The sequence below is a fragment of the Haliotis cracherodii genome, unplaced genomic scaffold (genome assembly GCF_022045235.1).
Source record: "Haliotis cracherodii isolate W230 unplaced genomic scaffold, xgHalCrac1.p SCAF_1, whole genome shotgun sequence".
Taxonomy (NCBI): Eukaryota; Metazoa; Mollusca; class Gastropoda; order Lepetellida; family Haliotidae; genus Haliotis; species Haliotis cracherodii.
In genome coordinates this window covers 12,920,711-12,941,566 of record NW_027266264.1, presented here as the reverse complement: position 1 = coordinate 12,941,566, position 20,856 = coordinate 12,920,711, and the positions used below count along the sequence as shown (strand labels likewise).

The following is a 20,856-nucleotide window of genomic DNA, read 5'->3' as shown; positions in this document are numbered from 1 at the left end:
TATTGCTGCTATATTGAAAGAGACAACAGTAGTTACCCCCCTTTGCCCTGTGCACTTACTTTCCTTGAGATAATGACATATATTGCAATGAAAGGCAACACATAAGGCAATTCTGTCATGAAAGAATTAAAATGTATTAAGATTGGGTTACCATTCTTTTTGTGCACATTTGTCATTGAATCTCTGTGTACTCAATAACCTGAATGTGGAAGAACAATTTGTATATGCTAACATATGAAATGTGTCCAATCCTGATAAATACAGGGAGCGATCATGACACAGCTGAGCCAATGCCAGTGTCCAAACTAGAAACTCCTGTCTTGTGTATAATATCCATCTTCCCGAGGCAAGAGAGTTAACTGACAAAAATCCAATTTCCACCCTTGCCGAACTGGGCTGGTATTATGGAGTTACATTTTGGCAGGATTAGGGAGTCTATGCATTGTCCAAACAGATCTTGATAATGGGTCAGATCATCTTGACTGGCTGCTGCCATTTTGTTTGAAGCAAATGCAAGTGATATGAGAGGTGGAATCTAATTGGTCAATAGGAAGGACATAGAAGGGACATAACTCATAATAGCCACTGGTGTTGTTATGATAGAGCCCAGAAATTCCAGCCTAGTTCCACAAGGGTGGAAACTGGACTTTATAGTCAGTTAACGCCCTTGCCTTGGGAAGATGATAATATCGAGTGAATCTGAAAAAAATATGTATTTCCCAGACCACAATGTGAAGCTGCCTTAGGAAAACATAAGTGAGCTGTATTATAATGACTGATAAACAGTTAAATGTGCAATGGGTGAACAATACTTCAAACAGCTATGTTATGCAATATGATATATCCAAGATCTTAACTTCCTGTGGATATTTACTTTTATTTTTATTAACAAGAACACAAAATAAGTAAAAGGAATTTTGATGACAAGCCTTGATAATGCTTGGTATCCCTTAGTATCCAAGTTGTTTCTGAATTACCTGACTCAAGTATTTACAGTCAACAGACAGTCGACAGTGGAAATTACTGGATTAGTATATAAACTCACACCAGTAACCATTGGTCAGAGCAAAGACATTTTGAGTTGGCTATGACAAATTGAAGAAGGTATTAACAGAAAATCTTCCCAAGTTCCCTGACAAGAAGGGAAGTCATGTTCATGACACATGATACTTGAGGTCTGGAAGGTCTGGTCTCAGTGGTGACCTTTAAGTGTTAGCAATTGTATGTATCCAACACCACTCGCCCTTGTGTAATCTGTCATGTTATCACCAGCAGTTAGAATGTTACTTGTATGTAAATGTCAATGACAAATTATTGTTTCCAGTTGATTATAAGGTCAATCATGAATTCATTCCTGTACTGTCCTGTTGCTCCTCGAAGGATCATTTTACATATCATTCATCTTCTCCCAGTTGAATCGTTTTAGTTACTGGAATCACAGATTTATAGGACCCAGAGGTTTGAAGACAAGGATAAATGGAGTAAATAACATTGGCAACGACCATTTCAAAGATATTAAGAATGTTTGTTTTGGGGCAGGAAATAATACAAGCAAACAAAAACAGTTAACCTTCAGACACTTATTTCCCCTTCTTTTTTGTCAATCCCTACCATGTTTACAGGAAAAATAAATGATCATCTCACTGAAATACCTGGCTAAAACTTATATATACTTGGTGGAACAATGAGAGCTAAAACATTTCCATGTATTTTCCCCATTGTTTCAAATTTGTTGCAAGCAGATATGTGATACTAGGAAAAAAGTTTGATTCTCTTTCAAATTTATCAAAATTGCCTACATCTAAAATCACATGGAAAGATGATTTGTCCATGATAACTTGTTTTTATGGTAATGAAATGAACGTAGTTTGAAAATTTATGCATGTAATGTATGTGTGAAAGAGATACCAGTTGGCTGACAACTATGCGCATCAGTAACAGCTTGTTGGAGTGCTAATACAAACATGCACATATCCATCTAGTCACAGCTCACTTGCAGCAGCTTTGAAACACTTTTAAGCTGGTAGCTGCCATCGTACATCGTCTTCAGGGAAATCAGGGACTGTGCAGAATTCTTCTAAGTGCTTTTAGTTGTGCTGTTGTTGCAAAATTGTCTTCAGTATCTCAGTTCTGTGAATGTGTACATAGAATGTAACCTGGATGAGTTCCTCTGTGGTTCTTCCTGGCACCAGTGACAGGACATTCCTGCTGCAGTTGAAGATATTGTTGTCTTCATGGAACACCGATTTATTGTTTTGAAATATTAATAAGTATGTTCAACATGAAAGCATCAACCTGTATCCAGAATATTCATAATGAAATAAGATTAACCAATACCGTGTAAAGAATTGCCTACCCAGTTGTTGTATGTTGATTCAAGGAAGTATGTTCATGATCTTTGTTAAGATAACATGAGACTTTTCAATTTTCATTTCAGACTCAATTACAGATTGTGAATCCCAGTTGTGAATCCCACAACGAGAGTGTCAAATGATTTGACATAAGATGCATGATTTAATTTATTAATATTTACCTGTTTTCAGATTATATGGGCATGCAATTTATGTCGGAAGAAACAAGAACTGCTTGCAAAGACAGGTGCTTGGTATCATGGTGGCATGGCAAGACCAGTGTCTTTAGACATGCCTGAACTAAATCCTGCATGTGAAAAATTATTAACAAAATCACTAGACACTACTAGCCCGCCGAATGAAAAGAAACAAAAGATGCTCCAACAAGATGGTAGTCAAGGATCTGAGAAGGAAAATATAGAAAAATCGAATTTTAGTCGAACAGGTAGTTTACAAGGGAGAGAACTCAAGAGACAGTATTCAATGTCAGATGCACTAACAGAGAAGAAATCAGCAGATCTGACAAATAGCCCGGCTGGACCCGGGTCTTCTAGTGATAATAGAATAATCTCAGAACAGGAAAAGTTACGAGAACATGGACAGATAGAAAGAGGTAGGGGAAAAGAACGCAGCCCTGCGAGACACAGATTTCACAGTGAGTCCAGGTTGTCAGAGACTGATAGAAAATTTAGGGATGGCTATGCAGATAATCATCACGTGGAGCGTGATCGTCATGGTGATAGGGGACAGAGGTCTAGGGAAGTGTCTTCTGATAGGGCATTAACTGGGCAACGTGGGAAGGAACATCGAGAACCAACAGAAAGAAGAGGAGAGAGACATAGGTATGTCTTATGCTGATTAATTATCCGTTGATCTGACTTGACACAAATGTTAGTGCAAGCAAGTAATTTAACATGATAAATAACTGCCTTCGTTATTGAAATTATTGAACGATTGGTTTCACTGACACCAAACGTCAATTATGGCATCTATAGAAATATAATTTGTGTCAGCTGAAAAAAATAACTCAGAGTATTGCTATCACTCTTTTGGTCGAAGGTACAGAAGATTTGAGGAAATCTTCCAAGATAAGTGTTCATAAGTTATGGTAAAGGGATAATTTAACAATGTCTAGGGGATGATTCCTCTCTTGCAGGGATGGAAGAGAACTGGTGTCTCAAACTTCACATGATAGACGACATGGTGAGCGCCAGGATGATCGAGACTTGGACAGACGGAAAGATGGTGGCAAGGACAGACGGAAAGATGGACAAACAGAACGTTATCGACAATCACCTGTGAATGGACGTCGAGAATATCCCGAAAAGGATTACCGCGGTACACATGGTGATTCACAGGATATACGTGAGGGTCGAGGTGTGGATGCTCGTGATGGACGCATTACTGAAAATGAGGATGTGCGTGTTGAAAGACGTGGAAGCAGTAGACATCATCGGGAGCGTAGCATGAAGGACCAACGAAGGTCACCCAGTCGAGAACGAGGGGATCGTTATAATAAAGAATTAGAGATTGAAAATTTTAAAGATTCTCAAGTGCCAAGGCATAGAATATTAATTGATCATGCAAGTGATACACAATTAACAGCCTCAGAGGAAGGTCGAGATGGGGACCGATTCTGTGATAAGAAACAACATCTAGATCCTAGCTCTGCTGCTTCAAGGACATCACGGAATAATCGTAAAAAGTTAGAAAGTATGTTACGCAATGATTCCCTGAGTTCAGATCCATCTGACTGTGTTCGCCCACCACCACCAAAACCTCACAAACACAAGCGAGGTAAGAAGCAGCGACAACACTCCCTGAGTAGCTCTGACGATGAGATACGGTCAACACCCGAGTGTTCCAGCTGCGAAGAGCAAGAGATTGAAAGTGAAAGTGTCAGCGAAAAAGGTAAAAACTTTAAAAACATGCTAAAATTTCTTTTTTATCGATATATTAAAAAAAGAATTAATATTGCTTTTTTTAATATTTAACTAAATCACTTACATTGAACCCAGGGACAGTGTTATTGAACAATCATATCTCTACTTACACTGTTAGAGACACATCATATCTCATGGCATTTTTTGTTTTAACAATCAACATTTTGGATTTGTCATGCTCTTGTTACCTCAATAACACTACAGTTTTGACAAAGCCAGTATATTGTTGATTAAATTGTACAGAAACACAAACATCAAAATGTTCATTTGGGTTTCTTTGTAAATGTTGAATATGTTGCATATGACATTTAAACTATCTGCGTTGTTTTATAACCAACTACCAATCCTGATAAGATCATATGATATAAACTTCACCTGACAAATGTCATGTCAATCATTTTGGAACATAATTGTTAAATCATTTGAAATATGTTTCCATTACAGATGTGTAAAACTTCACTTGTCATCTCATGATTACATTTCAAACTGAGTAGGATCCACTGTAAGGAATAGGTTTAAAATACATGTCATTGGAAATGTCATAGTTCTTTCAATGAACTAATGCAGGACGATGTCAACAAATTGTTACAGATAATGAGATGTACTAATGCAGGACGATGTCAACAAATTGTTACAGATAATGAGATGTACTAATGCAGGACGATGTCAACAAATTGTTACAGATAATGAGATGAACTAATGCAGGACGATGTCAACAAATTGTTACAGATAATGAGATGTACTAATGCAGGACGATGTCAACAAATTGTTACAGATAATGAGATGTACTAATGCAGGACGATGTCAACAAATTGTTACAGATAATGAGATGAACTAATGCAGGACGATGTCAACAAATTGTTACAGATAATGAGATGTACTAATGCAGGACGATGTCAACAAATTGTTACAGATAATGAGATGTACTAATGCAGGACGATGTCAACAAATTGTTACAGATAATGAGATAAACTAATGCAGGACGATGTCAACCGGTTGAGTTCAACTCTCAGCTAGTGATGCGTGGCGTTGATAATTAAATAGATTGTATAATACATTGTATTTCCAGCAACTAGTTTCATTCTTTTATCAATCATAATGACACTGGAACCATATCAGTTTCTATTTCAATAAATGACGAGGCCATGAAAAAGTAGCTAGTCTAATTGAGTTTATGCTTCCTCAAATAAAATAATATTTCCATGTTTTTATGGAACACGTCAATGCTTTACCGCTTGCATTGTGGAATTAAACTATCTATTGTCATTAAAACACATTTCCATATATGTGATGTAACCATCAGATGTGTTAATTGATGTTCAAGATCTACAGAAGATCTGTAATTCTTTAAATGGAGAACAGTTTTCAGTTAAAACTCATATCTTTGATATCTGTGAAGATTTGTATTGTAAATTAAACCAAATAAATATGAGAAGTTTTGTTAAGCTTCGACAAGGCAAAGAATTGTATTCTTGGTTCTCAGGCACTTGTCTCATTGGGAACAAAGCTTCAATTAAGCTTCGTTTCAGCTTTTGTAAAAGAATCATATTTAATATCTATAAATACTGTACGGAGACTTCTTACCGGCATCAACATGTTGAGAGTCAATGCCTGAGAACCAATTGTTACAATTTGTTCAGCCTATGAAGGGTTCATGTAGTATATTTCATCAAAACCAAATGCAATTAATGGATCCGAAATATGGCAATACAAACCAGAAGTTATTCATTGTTACTGCAGATGGTACATGGAAATAAGATACTGTTTAAATATTAAACACTGCTTATAATAATTATTAACATTACACAGCACCAAGGTATAAATTCCATGAAACTAATTGCTTTAAAATGCAATATTATGGACATAGTGTAAAGCTTAACTATCACTGTTGCTTGGGTCTATACTGTTTTATATCATATGCAGTCAAATGACATTTATTTCCTGCCGATATGTGTGTTAATGTAATAGCAATTATGTATATGATAATTGCTGGCTTTTTATTTAATTGTATAATTGGAGACCATTCATTCTTAGTCATATTCAATTATGTACGAAATACCATAAAGTCAGAAGAAATTTGTCAAATGAATACAAATCAGACCAACACAAAATCAACAAATTTGCCGTCAGCATTAACAGTTTGAATATGTACTACTTAGAACAAAATTGAAACTGGAGTAATAACTTACAATTATATAGATTTGCTGAAACTATTTCTGTAATTGTTATGATAATGGAGAACATTTATTACCACTCGTGATACATCAGCTTGAATATAGGACAGATGCAATGTTTGTGTTGTTCTCATATGAAAGAATATTGCTTCATCTGTCAAATTTTATTATGCAGTCACTAAGTTTGTAATCTTATTTACACACAGATGGAAATGTGGGATGTATACAGAATAAGAATGTCTTCAACATTTGGCTTTATGGTAGAACATTTTGTGAATTTGATTTCATTTTATTTCCATTTTGCTATAAAACAAAACCTCAATTCAAAAATTGACATTTGTGGTCTTGAAGCAGTTCATAAACATATTGAAGGTAATGACTAAGAAGTGAATGGTTTCTATCGCTATATGGTTCAGCCAAGCAAAATGCTTTGACATTTAAATTAAAGCAGCTGGCATATATAATATCTACATTTGATTAAATAGTTCTACTAAACTTCTGACAGAAATGGATCTGTCAGGATAGATCAATGTTTCATTGCATTAGGCCTACAGAATTCAGTGCACATAAGACATATGAAAAGCTTCAAAGCATTTTGCCATGAAACTCGAACAGCCAAGGTTGAAACTGGAGTCCTTATTCAAAACTGATTTCCGTATGTTTGATATATAGAAAGAAGAATTATGTCTATAAAAAAAATTATGTTTCCATCTATGTGAAAGCATGGTTTCATGATATGTACGTAATTAGGAACCTTATTAAGTGTGTACATGATGTAGAATTCTATGCATAATTTGTTCAGTAAACAGACAGATATGATGTACACAACACATGGTATTCTTTGGAATCATGTGTTTCCTTTGGTGAAGTCCTATTGATAACAATTTCATTTTGTTGTGATATCACCGAAACGAGGTAGAATTCTCTTTCTTAAACCTGATAAAGATCTTAAAATTTAACAAAATATGCCTTTTTTGTCACGTTAAGTTATTTTATTGGCAACAATTCACTTCATCTATCCGAAAATTGTACATCCTTAAAGCTATCATAAAGTACATGCCACTGCAAATTCTTTTCCTCACTCGTATATTCTAGATTTGCTGATACATGTACATATATCAGGGATTCATGAGAATTCATTAGGGGATCCTTGTTTTCAAAGAATTACGAATTCAATTTTTGTAGTGATCGCTACACTGAACAAAGTAGCGAATATGCTGAAACGTTTAATGATGTTACCTTGGACCAAAGAGAAAAGTGTTCATTGTAAGTCATTCCTACCAGTTTCAATCCTTGAATATACCTTAACTGGCTTTTGTTTTCCTTTCATCTTGCAATGGTGGCTGGTGTAGGTTCCCGACTGCGATCACATAAATGTAAGATTCTAACTGTTGGCTTCCTGCTGAACAATACAATCACCACCCTGAACACAAGATCAACTGGATTGTTTGCAAAACAGGGCTTATTCTTGTAATGGCATCACAATATTTCAGAACCTGAAAACATCATTGTTATAAATGGCAACATGGCAAAAGAACTTGTATACCTTGGAGCCATAACACAATGAACTCAAAAGTTCATGATCATGCTAATAATGATTACTGATATTTGTTTCAAGTTAAAAAAACATCAACTTTAAGTGAATCTTTTTTACATAGTTTGTTGAAACTAATAAAAGCTGTACCAACTACTGTTTGAAAAGTTATATGTTTGATAAATGTATTTTGGGAAATATTTATATAAATTAAGAATAACAGGACTGAGCTATTCAATCTATTGGAAGCAGATATTGCATCATTTTTATGCTTTTCCCCATTTCCTTTGTTTCTATTTGTGATTAGAGCTTAAGTTTCAGATCTTTTATAGTTCAAGTATGAGGATAGTTTAAATAATTAAATAGTTTTACAAATACTATTTCTTGAATTGTTTTGTTCAATTTCCATGCTCATATGGCAAGTGTATAGTAGTTATTTATTTTCAATGAATCAATCATATTTTCCTTTACATATTTCTGCCAGTTTTTCATTCATCTTCAACAATTTGTTTAAGGTGTAGGTTATATTTTCTTATTTTATATTTATTCCTCACCTTTTTTGGATACATGAATATATATTTTTTTCAATTGATATGAACATATATTCCTAATATTGTGATAGATATCTGAGGATGCCTGAATGAAAATGCATTATGTTCAAGGCTCTTTTCATTTCCGAATTGATTATTACATGTTAGTTAAAATGATTAAGAACTATGGCAAGTGTAATATGATATAATGAACCTAATTTCACAGGCAAAGAACTCAAAATATTTAATTCTTTTCTTCATTTCTTACTAATACACATTTTTATACATCAATTTATAAGCTTATTTATAGTTGAATAGTTCATTCCTAGCCATGAATGCCACAGTAAAGTCCCTGTCTTTAACATCAATGAGATGTATATTTCCATCATGAAATTGTAAGCCCTAGTTTTTCAGATGTGTCCATTTTGACTTGTGTAGCTGGGTGTAGAGCACATTGGCTACCAGATGAGTTGAAATTGTCTAGGCATCCTATCGGTATGCCCAGCCATGAATACCAAGGGCAATATGACGCTTGTGTCAAACTGTCGCCACTGGGTGCGTTTAAGCATTAAGAGTATGTATAGTAATGACCACAAAACAGACAATACTTACATTTAATCAGATTACATATGCTATCATGCAGTGTACAAATATTTTGTTTATTGCTTCCTGCATGGAAACCGCTCATTTGCCAGGTACGCTCAGGATGCAGATCATTGATCGCGCAATGACAGTTTGATACACAGTGTTATACCTCTTCTGTGAGTGTGGGGCCACTCCGTGAGATATGTGAGATTTGTAAGACTGTATATTTCCCTCTTTTCTGATGATAAATGACTTAAAGAGTTTCTTCTTTTCAGAGATTGTCACATACAAATCTCACATATTTAGAAGCGTTAACTACAGATTTACCAACAATTTCAGCAATCTGGTAGCTTTACTAATTTATCATGATATTGAGAGCTGTATGTCTCATTTTAGTGCTGACATATTTAGTTGTATGATTTCTAGTCTTGTCTTGCTGATATAGATGGAGATTTAGAATACAGTACTCCTCATCAGAGAAGATGTTCATTCGTAGTCTTGAAGGATTTGGTTCAGCCACAAACTTAATTCTAAGATATATCTTTTCCATGAAGAGTACTGTATTCTTGTTGTTTATTAGTGTGAAGAGTTACAAATATGCAAAGCAAAGCTTGATTCACTTAGAATTTCTGCATTTAGTGTAAATGTAAATCTGTTAAAACTTAAGTTGGGTCAAACATCATGAACATATTTCATAGTTTATGATAATTTTTATCATAATTTTTTTCGCATCCATAAGAGATGAAATGATAATATCCCTAATAATATGAAATTACCCAATTGTTCTGCTTCCAAATAAACATTCGATGTTATAATATCATATATAAAGTATAAAACTGTTTATTAATTTGGATAGATTACCATAGTCCAGAACAGAAAGCGAGTAAAAGGCTCCAGATCCAATAAGTAGATCTGCCTAATTGAAATACATCACGATAGCCATTGTCATCTTTCAACATCAGTTGTTTGACAGTATGTTAGGCTGTGATACACCCACAAATGTAAATGCTCTGTTAGAAAAAACAGCACCTATATTTTGTCCTTCATTTCAGTATTTTGTACACAGATAATTACCTAGGTGTGGCAGATAGAAGCAATGCACAAAGTAGTGGCACACAATAATAGACATACACATCATGCCACACTCTCGTTTCATCATCAATGTTTTGCATAGGAGATTGGATGCATTCATGAGGACCTCTGGTAGAAGTAAATATGTGTTCTTGTCTTTCAAAAATCATGCTGTAATATATTTTGTGGAATGTCTGAGAAGAAGAAAAATCATGAAAATACAAGACTTGTAGATATGTGTTCAATAGAAGTACTAATTCATTTTACATCATATACTGAACAAACAAAAAGTTGGGGTCATGAATATTTTTGGGGATATATTATGAAACTGCTCAGTCTTCACTACAAATATAGGCGGTCGGGTAGCCTAGTGGTTAAAGCGGATTCCCGACATGAGTACAATGTGTGAAGCCTATTTCTGGTGTCCCCCGCCTTGATATTGCTGTAATATTGCTAAAAGCGGCGTAAAACCATACTCTCTCACTCACTACAAATATATATCCCTAAAAATATTCATGACCCCGAACTTTTTTTGTTGAGTATATGTGCATAATCTACATTATTTTTCTTCAAGTAAACGCAAATTATCAATGGTAATTTCTGTAAGATAGATTCTTTTATTCAATAATAGTAAATTGGATTGTACAAGATACAATATACCCATTTAAACTTTTGCATCTGCAAAATAATTGCAAGAAACTGCAGATCTTAGTTGCTATTTTACAAATAAAATCAAAGATTTTCTTTTGATAGAAGGTTATTTTGGAGCAATATTTCAGTTAGGTTATTTGATTTTACGAAAATACTAAACACATGTAAGTACCAATTTGGGCACAAGGATAGTGTGGATAGATTTGTTGCATGTGGTATATATGACAGAGTGTGGCTCCATCTACCTTCATCTTTGCATGTGTATATTGATCGTTAATTTGCAAATAATACTGTTCTATTTCAGACAATCATGATAATAGCAGATAACTTCCATTTTTATGCTTAGGTTATGTAGGGGAAACATTACATTATGACTTTGCTGGTAAACATGTTAAATACAAATCAATATTTGATTTACTTGATAGCGAATTAGCAGATGAAACAGTATGATTCATTAATAATGAACAAACTACATGTAATAGTTTGCTTGTTAAGTGCTGAATGAAATTGCTAAGATTATGATCAAAATAGTTGTTTGGTGGATATGTCGAACATTCAATTCATATTAAACAGGGATTAAAATGAAGAGTATTCCTATTGTTGAAGTTACAGTGAAACATTTATCTACAAATTTGATCCTCTTCGTCTTTTCTCACCATAAATTGCATTCCACAGGCCACAGGATAAGAAAAAATGATTTTGGTTTTTGAATCTAGGGGAGTATGAGGTTGGAGAGGAACAGTGGAAACGGGATGAAATCCTGGCTGCCAAAATCAAAAAATTTCTGTCGGTGAGTTATCTATGAAGAATGTTTGTTGTTGACGGAGCCCATCCCTCCGAGTCACGGCTCTCTAACAGCTTTCACCTCCAAAACACAAGCATGTCAAATTGGCAAAGGTACATAGAAACTGCCATATTAAGACTGTCGCATGTAGCAACTCTTACATGATCTTAAATAACTACCCAAGTCATGTAACAGACCCTGATGGACAGAGGGGAGTGGCATAATTAGATGCTTCCTAAAAAGGGTGGAAGGACTAGCTGTGTTTTGGGGATGAAAGGTGTCAGACCTTTCAGCAGCTGTGGTAGATGACCAAGCCGGGCAGGGGTGGATGGTGCCTCACATTTAGTACCAGTAAGCACTCCAGCTTACTCCATGTTTTCTCGTCTTTCTAGGGGATCTAGAAAGCACCAGCGATCGGTCCTCTCTTAGGTCCACCCGGCCTTCAAATAGACATGCTAAAATGTTGCAATTTGAGCAAGGGCGAGGCGGCTCCCTCGATGACGAGAGCGGGTCGTCGGACCGTCAAATAAAAGATTCGGGCATAGACACTGGGTTTTCCAGTAGTAATCAAACTTTGAATGAAGACCTTCTTAACTTGCTTAAGGTACAAGCACTATAGGCAGTTTCTCTATTCTTGGCTTTTATTTGTTCTCTGCTTTGTATTTTTGGCGATGTTTCTTTGAACTTTCCCTTTTTCTTCACTCATTCTTCCAATGCTTGCATTGAAATGATCTTATTTTTTGGAAATGAATTACTATACATTGAAGAGTGTTTTTGTTTTGAATTCTTTCTTACTTGATAATTAAATACATTTATGTTTTAGGTTTAATTTTATGTATGTTTTATCAGATGTTGGAATATTATCATTTGTATCTTGGATAAAAGAAATGTTTTCTTTCTACAAATAGAGACTTTATTTTTGTCATTGAACACAGAAGCTAATGTTTAGATGTGTATTTTTTCCTATTCTGTTCCCAAAGAATTTGGCAATTAGTTTGTGTTTTTTGTTTATTATTTTGCCCAGTTATATGAAATTAACTATTCAGTGCATATTTGATAGGTTATATGTCACACTGATGTCCATCATGTCAATTTTAAGTGTATTTTTCTTGTGTTAAATATATCGGAATTCTTTTTCAAATACAGTAGGAGTGACAGTTGCACCTATATATTGATTTGTAAAAGCCATTTATATCTTTTGTAATTTTGGGTTACCTTATACACATTAAGTATTGACTAAATTACAAAAACATATAAATAATAGATGTGTACAATGCGTAAAATTACTAAATCCTAGTGTTTTTTCATTTTATTTGAATAAATGTCATGTATTCCTACCTGCTCTTTCATAACTTTCTGTTTCACAATAATTGCTTTTCAGGGAGATAGTACACATGAAATCAATATTTAACTTTTGTTTTCTTATTAACAAAAAACCCAGTGAATTGAAGGAAAGTAGGGTATTAAGAGGAAACAGTGCTAGTGCACTTCGCACATATTGCGTCCTGAAGGTACCTTTGTTGTGTGAAAAATGGGTTGTCTTTAATTTGTAATAGCAAAATGTTGATCTTTTCCTTTCCATACAAAGGATAATGTTTTGTTAAATGGATGAACATGGATTAGGAATTTCTTGTGAAGAAAGTTCTTACTCAATGTAATCACGACAAGAGGTACCGTATTCGACGTAATAAGCGCCCAGGGCGCTCTCAAAATTAGATATAGGGCGCTCTTATTAGAATATTACTTTGGTGGAAAAAAAGATATATTTTGTGGTTTATGCTGACAGCCTGCACTGTTTATATACGACAGATATATTTTTCCAGAATTAAATTGCCCATAATTAAGGGTGCATATAACACCCGAGTGCGCATTATACACGAATAAATAAGTCTTGTGTACACTGATAAATCGGAAGGGGGCTAATTGGGATTGTTCACTAGCCAATATATTAGCAAATATCGCCGTCGGGGCTTATTAGAGCGGGGCGCTTATTACGTCGAATACGGTATGCATGAAGAGCATGTGATACATATGGGGCATAGGAGGATCATCCATGAAACAGAATGTGTGTTTACCCCTGGGATGCCACATTTACTGCCTTGCCGGACACTTGATATGTGATCATGGAAACGACCCTTGTGTCCGGGTCACATTAAAGTGCAAATATGTAACCTTTCACTTAGTTCTTGGATGCCGTCCAGGGTGCCGTTGTACAAAACAACCTTAGCTCTACGACTGTCGTAAGTCTGTGTTAAGGTATGGGAGTTATGATCACCTTAGTGCTAAGATCGCTTTGTAAAACGGTACTCAGGATGTAAAACAATCAATACACTTTGTTTAATGTCTTTTATTTTAATATTTTGATCAAACAAATTCATTAGTTAGTTTAAGAATTTTTTTGTCTCTGAATTGATTTGATTTTATTCGACATGTGGAGAGCTCTGTAGCTCACACCATAACCAAGAAACAATCAGTAAATATATTCGTCAACATAGTCATCATATTTCGTCATCTTGAATTTCTGTTTTGCTGTGCATGGTGAACATTGGTTATCAAGAATCAAAGAATTTGGCAAAGTGCAATAAAGGGGTGAACAGACATATATTTGTTTCAAACTGAACTTGCTTGGATGACCTGAAACAGGAATGTTAGATCAATTTGTTATGTTTATGGAATGATGCTTTAGAAATGTGAAACATCTATTTATGTCTGCTTTGTCACTCTCCAGTTTTCACCCACTAGCTTCTGACTATGGTGATGGGGTGGTGGATGTGTTATCATGTTTTGAACTGCATCTGTAATTACACCATGTAGACTTTGTTATCAAATTGTTAAGTTTACATGTTTCCATCAATTAGCTGTATTAAGATCCATGAGAACCAAAAAGTACTGCTTTGAACATAAATATGGACATATAAGTTGAAAAATATCTACATGGTTTGGCATGTTCATATCATAGAAAATACTTAATTTATCATGTGGAAAATATAATATTTGCTCATTTCTAAACATGTAGTGAATATTTAACACTTTATAACAAGCACAATTTTTTTTGTTGAAATCCCTATACACGTATGTGTATTTTTACATTTAAGTGGTTAAAGCATTGAATTGTCAAACTGAAACCCTGGGTTTGGTTCCCAACATGCAAACAATGTGTGAAGCCCCGTTTTAGTTTCCCCTGCAATGTTATGACTGAAACAGTGGTAAAAGCAGCGGAAAGTTGCTACTCACCCACTTTTAACTGAAACTCTGTATTGTACATATATTTCAATGGTATATTTCTTTTAATGTCCCAAAACGCCAGAGAAGAGTGCATGTGCTTTCTCTTGTTATTGTTGAAAGTATTGTGAGAATTCATAGACGTCAAACCTTTCTGCTCTGCATTGACAGACTTCCCTGCTTGGCTACTGGACAGCCATTTTGAAGTATCTGAAACTACTTCCGTCTCACTAGATGTTACAGTGGTCCCTTTGTGGTTCTCCTGCTGATCATTATACTGTACATATGTGAAGATAAAGATATTTCAAAACATCTTTATTAACATAAATGAAATGTTTTTCTTTAAAGAAACTTCAAATCCAAATTGAGATTTTTGTAAGAATAATGGCAATATTTTAATGATAGGTCTCATGGTTTTGATGATAATGATGAGATTGTGTTGCTTCTAGCATCCTGTTACCTGGCAACCATCAGCGGATGGCTCCAAGTGGATTGGTCATATGATCCTGAAGAAAACCCCACTTGAGGGAGGAGGACAGAAGAGCGATTCCAGCGCTATACTGGGTAAGCCACACACGACAACTAGCACAGATCGTGACCACACACATAGCCAGCTGTCACCACTTCTTACAACAGAGGAGCTGCGACAATGGTAATGACACTCCATAATGATAATAGCCAGCAGTTAAGCATACAGGAGCTGGGAAACAGGCGTAGGTGACTTGTGTTGCAGCTAGACTTTATGGAAATATGCATAATGAACATTATTAAATCAACTATGTTGTGTTTTTTCAGGTCTGAAAGTGATTGGTGGCAAGCTGTCAGAAAAAGGAAAATTGGGTGCTTTCATTGCAAAGGTGAAGAAGGGAAGCATTGCTGACACTGTTGGCCATCTTAGACCAGGTATGTGTTGATCATGCACTTGATATCTTACAGAGTAGGCATTCCATGCAAGGCATCTGTATGTCATTGGCTTGATATCTTACAGAGTAGGCATTCCATACAAGGTATCTGTATGTCATTGGCTTGATATCCTACAGAGTAGGCATTCCATACAAGGTATCTGTATGTCATTGGCTTGATATCTTACAGAGTAGGCATTCCATACAAGGCATCTGTATGTCATTGGCTTGATATCTTACAGAGTAGGCATTCCATACAAGGCATCTGTATGTCATTGGCTTCATATCCTACAGAGTAGGCATTCCATACAAGGCATCTGTATGTCATTGGCTTGATATCTTACAGAGTAGGCATTCCATACAAGGCATCTGTATGTCATTGACTTGATATCTTACAGAGTAGGCATTCCATACAAGGTATCTGTATGTCATTGGCTTGATATCCTACAGAGTAGGCATTCCATACAAGGCATCTGTATGTCATTGACTTGATATCCTACAGAGTAGGCATTCCATACAAGGCATCTGTATGTCATTGGCTTGATATCTTACAGAGTAGGCATTCCATACAAGGCATCTGTATGTCATTGGCTTCATATCCTACAGAGTAGGCATTCCATACAAGGCATCTGTATGTCATTGGCTTGATATCTTACAGAGTAGGCATTCCATACAAGGCATCTGTATGTCATTGGCTTGATATCTTACAGAGTAGGCATTCCATACAAGGCATCTGTATGTCATTGGCTTCATGTCTTACAGAGTAGACTTTTTATACAAGGCATCTGTATGCCATTGGCTTGATATCTTTTTGAGATAAAGTATGTGTGTATAATTTGTGTAATGTCTTACTTTGAAGGCATTTCAATTTCAGTCGAGGTATATGTATACAACTGTTTACTTTTAACACTTGGCCCTTTTAGGTCAGGATTGTGTATAGTGATGTCTTGATATTTGGTTAATCTGCTTATTCTTCTAGTACTATGGGAAAATATAATGTTACATTAAGTATATTAGTAAGATGACTGACTTTCTTAAATCCTAATCCAATAATCATGGGAATCGTATGAGACATATTCATATGACTTGAAATGTTATTGTTTCAGAGAAGTAAAATCAGATCAGTTATGTGTATAAGCAATATACAGACTAAGAATGTCTCAATTATTCTCAGTCCATTTATGTTGGTATTCTTGCAATTTAATGTTGTTTTTGCGCAGGTGATGAAGTGGTGGAGTGGAATGGTCGGTCTCTACAAGGTGCCACTTATGAGGAGGTGTATGAGATTATCCTAGAGTCCAAGCAGGAGCCACAAGTGGAGCTGATTGTACATCGCGGTGTAGAGTAAGTGCACCAAGTACCACACTTCAAGACAAAGCTTTCAACAGTAATCAGTGACGTGTTCATTATCAAAGGGGCGGTATCCTGGTGGTTAAAGCGTTTGCTCATCACACCGAAGATCCAGGTTCGATTCCCCACATGGGTACAATGTGTGAAGCCCATTTCTGGTGTGCCCCGGCGTGATATTGCTGGAATATTGCTAAATCCAATCAATCAATCAATCAATCAATCAATCAATCAATCAATAGTTATCAAAGAAACGTGATGTTCTATGAGTCGTGACATATGAAGGGGTCTAATCCAGAACTTCAAATGTCAAGGTCAAATGTACTGGTTCCACTCATTACCTTATGTCCATATGCTCCAAACAGAATACCTTAGGTCCATACAGCTCTCACTGAACACCTAACATCCACAGAACTTCACAGTGCACCCTATGTCCATATAGCTCTCACTGAACACAAAGAAAGTGATAACAAAAACTTAACTTAATTGCAAATATACATTATGATGTCTGGTAATGCTTAGTGAAACATTCATTAAAAAAATCATTTATAAAAAAAAATAGTGAGTAAATGGGTTCTTAACCAAACCTCCAGCCATTAGTTACATCAATTGTTAATGAGGAAAACACAGTTTTGATGTCAGTTGTAGTAATAGTAATAATAATAATAATGAGTGCATTTATAATGCGCCAGATTCCATTCACCGAGTAGTGCTACACTATTATTACCCCGGTCAATGGATCAGTGAGCACTCGATTTTCATTCTCAGCTCCCTGGGGAGTATACAACCCAAGCTACCTGTGAGGCGCTAGAAGGTTAACAGCCACATTACCATCTCATCGTATATTTTTCTTTTTGTGTTTCAGCACTGGTGAGGTTCCCCCTGGGATACAGTCAGCACACACTGACCACGCCCGAGGTAGGTGTCCTTGTCATGTCATACTCAACTAGCACTGGTCATCATGCAACACCTGTACAAATCATTTTCTCGTTACAGGTGCCATAGTGTTTTCCCAATCCGTAAAATGTTGATGGTTTTTGTTTTATTTTATTCTGGTATGCCAGTAAGATTTTGTTTATTTGTTTGCTGTTTTTCATTTTCTTTCTCTTGTTTTTTGTGTATTGGAAGTACATTTTCATGTAACATCATTGAAGGATATTTGATATTCAGATTAGAAAGGACATGTACTGTAAGTATGTTATCAATTAAATGAAATTTACCTGAGATCTATGTATACTAATGCCATAACACTAGACCCTGCCACACTGATGAAGCTTGAAGGGCAAAGTCATGTATCTACAGCACTGGAACCTGGTATTTCATCAAAATGGTACTGCCAAATTATGTTCATTTTATCATTTTTGGACATTTATTGATTTTTTGACAGATCCAGCTGACAGATTGTGATTTTACTCTGCAACAATTTTCAAAATTAGATATGAGTACTTTTTTAAAAGAACGCCAAAGAATAATGATTATCCGACTAAACAGATTCCATTGGGTGTAAAAGACAAAATAGCAGTGAAAATTATATGAATGGGTCACTGAGACTCGATGACACAGGTATCAGCTGATGTTTTGTTTTGATTTTAATAATTATGCCATTTTTATATCTATAGAGAAATTCCAGGCTTCAGTGTATGTCCATTTAACTGCGTGAGAATATTAATACTGTGTCCAATATAACAATTTCTGCCTTACTTACCCTGCAAATTCTATAAGCAGACATGCCTTGGTTAGAAATTCATGAGTAAGAAGATCATTTGGCTTATGTGGGAATGAAAATACGCCCTTAACCATCAGCATGTGGAAATTTTCTTAAAAATATATTCTATACCAAGTCATATCATATATAGTATATTATGTCTTTTTTTCATATATTTGCAAGATATGGTACTTGTTCATTTTAATGGTACTTTCACGCACATGTTAAACTTGCTGCTAACTTCGTGTAAGAAATGTAACTATATGCATGTGAAACCAGGGATGGCATGCAGTTGACCTTTTTCAAAGAACATATATTGCAAGTCATATATATATAATTGTTCTGCCACATAAATAAATGCTTTTTCTTCTACTAACTCCAGTATTCTGACATAATTCCACTTCTTGGTATTCTTTGATTGAGCACTGATGGAAGTAACCATTTGTGAATCAATATGTACATGATTATAGGAAAATTGAAGGTTTTGTTTGTAAACAAATTATTTTGCTAGCTGATGTTTCAACCAGCTGGCACATGCTGTTGTCTTTCACAATATTTACACAGACTAATTGAGATGGAAGTGATTTGTGGATGTTATCGGTAGTTCATTGTCCATGATAAACCATGATACACAGGACTTTTAGACAAACATTCTTCTATCAAGTTACTTATTACATAATAAGGGAGGTTATTAAAATGAGATCAGATATAGAGTTACTATTTTATCTATTTAATCTGAACGCCTTGTTTGTTTTCCTTGCACAGTCATGCAGGCAGGTAACAGAATGTGCACTAATATCATGTTTATATTTTGTAACAAAATATAAAATGTTGCATGGAGGCCTGTGTCAAACTAATTTTCCGTGAAAAATAATTTCAACTTTGCTTGTTTCCAGATTATGGACTAAAGGATGCCATACCGACAACTGACAGAAGAGGACGCATCAGTGTTACTGTGACATCTCCAGGTTCGCCAGGCTTGAGGTCAAGGCCACACACACCTCAGATTACTGGAAAACTTCAGGTATTTCCTTATGGATAGTTTATTAATTAATTCCCTTTGCAGTTATTTTATGAACATACCCAGTATCATTATATATGTTTGTTGATTTGATTTGCCTTAATAAGAGTGCCATAAAATTATTATATCAGGTTTGCCCATAAAATGTTAACAATTAACATACTTGACGTTCACATATATATTGCTTTTATAAATCAGTTTATGAAGTAGCAGGGTCAATAAAACAGAATTGTATCATGTGTGATTTTTTCCAGATAAAGTTATGGTATGACGTTCAAAGCTACCAGCTGATTGTCACTGTCATCAACGCAATTGAGCTCCCATTGACTGATAATGGCAAGTTCCGCAACCCCTACTGCAAGCTGTATTTGCTCCCTGACCGGAGGTAATTTCTGTTTTCAAGATCATACCAGCACTTGTACTAACTACAACACTACCACATCCCCTCCTTCCAACAAGCAACAGCTTCAAGTTGTCCCTTTTCCGAGCACCATCCTCCATCTTTAGCAGGGATTATGGGAACTTACAGTCTGGCAGGAAGATTCCTCAGCAGGAAACTATTTTCAATTATGATTCTATGGCATTGCACTATATTTGGTAAACTCAGAGACTCCAGCTAAATGCTTCATTAAATGTTTGAGCAAATAGATTGCCATGTACTGCAAATTTTATAGGAGTTGTGATTGTTGTAGATCCAAGTTTATAGGGTTCAAATGATGTGTCTAGATTTTAAGAGTGTGTTCACAAAACATATCACAATATACTAGTTTGTTTTAGAATTGAAGAAATACGCTTTGATGTTGATGTATCAAAGGAATAGAAATTGAGGTTATCACATAATGATATCACGATTAAATATTGACTTGATAGAAGACAAGAAGTGTCAATCAATCCCATTTTTGTGGATGTTAATATGAATTAGGAAATATATGTTTTTAAACGGGGTTGAATATATCACAAAAATAGAGATAGTTAAACCTTAAATATTTGTGACATTCAAAAATTTTGCAAATGGTGCAATGTCAAGAATGAGACT

At 35.3% G+C, this 20,856-nt stretch overlaps 1 protein-coding gene across 16 annotated transcripts in view; it reads left to right on the top strand.

Moving 5' to 3' along the window:
* The window catches only part of LOC139472907 (regulating synaptic membrane exocytosis protein 2-like), a 113,137-nt gene that overhangs the window by 59,854 nt on the left and 32,427 nt on the right, over positions 1 to 20,856 (top strand). For 8 of the 16 annotated variants that reach the window (XM_071255420.1, XM_071255475.1, XM_071255414.1 and 5 more), the window contains 10 exons: positions 2,544 to 3,193; positions 3,508 to 4,262; positions 7,654 to 7,734; positions 12,016 to 12,227; positions 15,295 to 15,409; positions 15,641 to 15,748; positions 16,968 to 17,091; positions 17,960 to 18,012; positions 19,696 to 19,823; positions 20,075 to 20,205. In XM_071255420.1, the coding sequence (XP_071111521.1) occupies positions 2,544 to 3,193; positions 3,508 to 4,262; positions 7,654 to 7,734; positions 12,016 to 12,227; positions 15,295 to 15,409; positions 15,641 to 15,748; positions 16,968 to 17,091; positions 17,960 to 18,012; positions 19,696 to 19,823; positions 20,075 to 20,205 (2,357 nt within the window). Of the gene's footprint in view, positions 1 to 2,543; positions 3,194 to 3,507; positions 4,263 to 7,653; positions 7,735 to 7,820; positions 7,845 to 11,555; positions 11,630 to 12,015; positions 12,228 to 15,294; positions 15,410 to 15,640; positions 15,749 to 16,967; positions 17,092 to 17,959; positions 18,013 to 19,695; positions 19,824 to 20,074; positions 20,206 to 20,856 lie in introns of all 16 variants that reach the window. The other 8 variants (XM_071255484.1, XM_071255466.1, XM_071255412.1 and 5 more) reach the window with 5 other exon arrangements.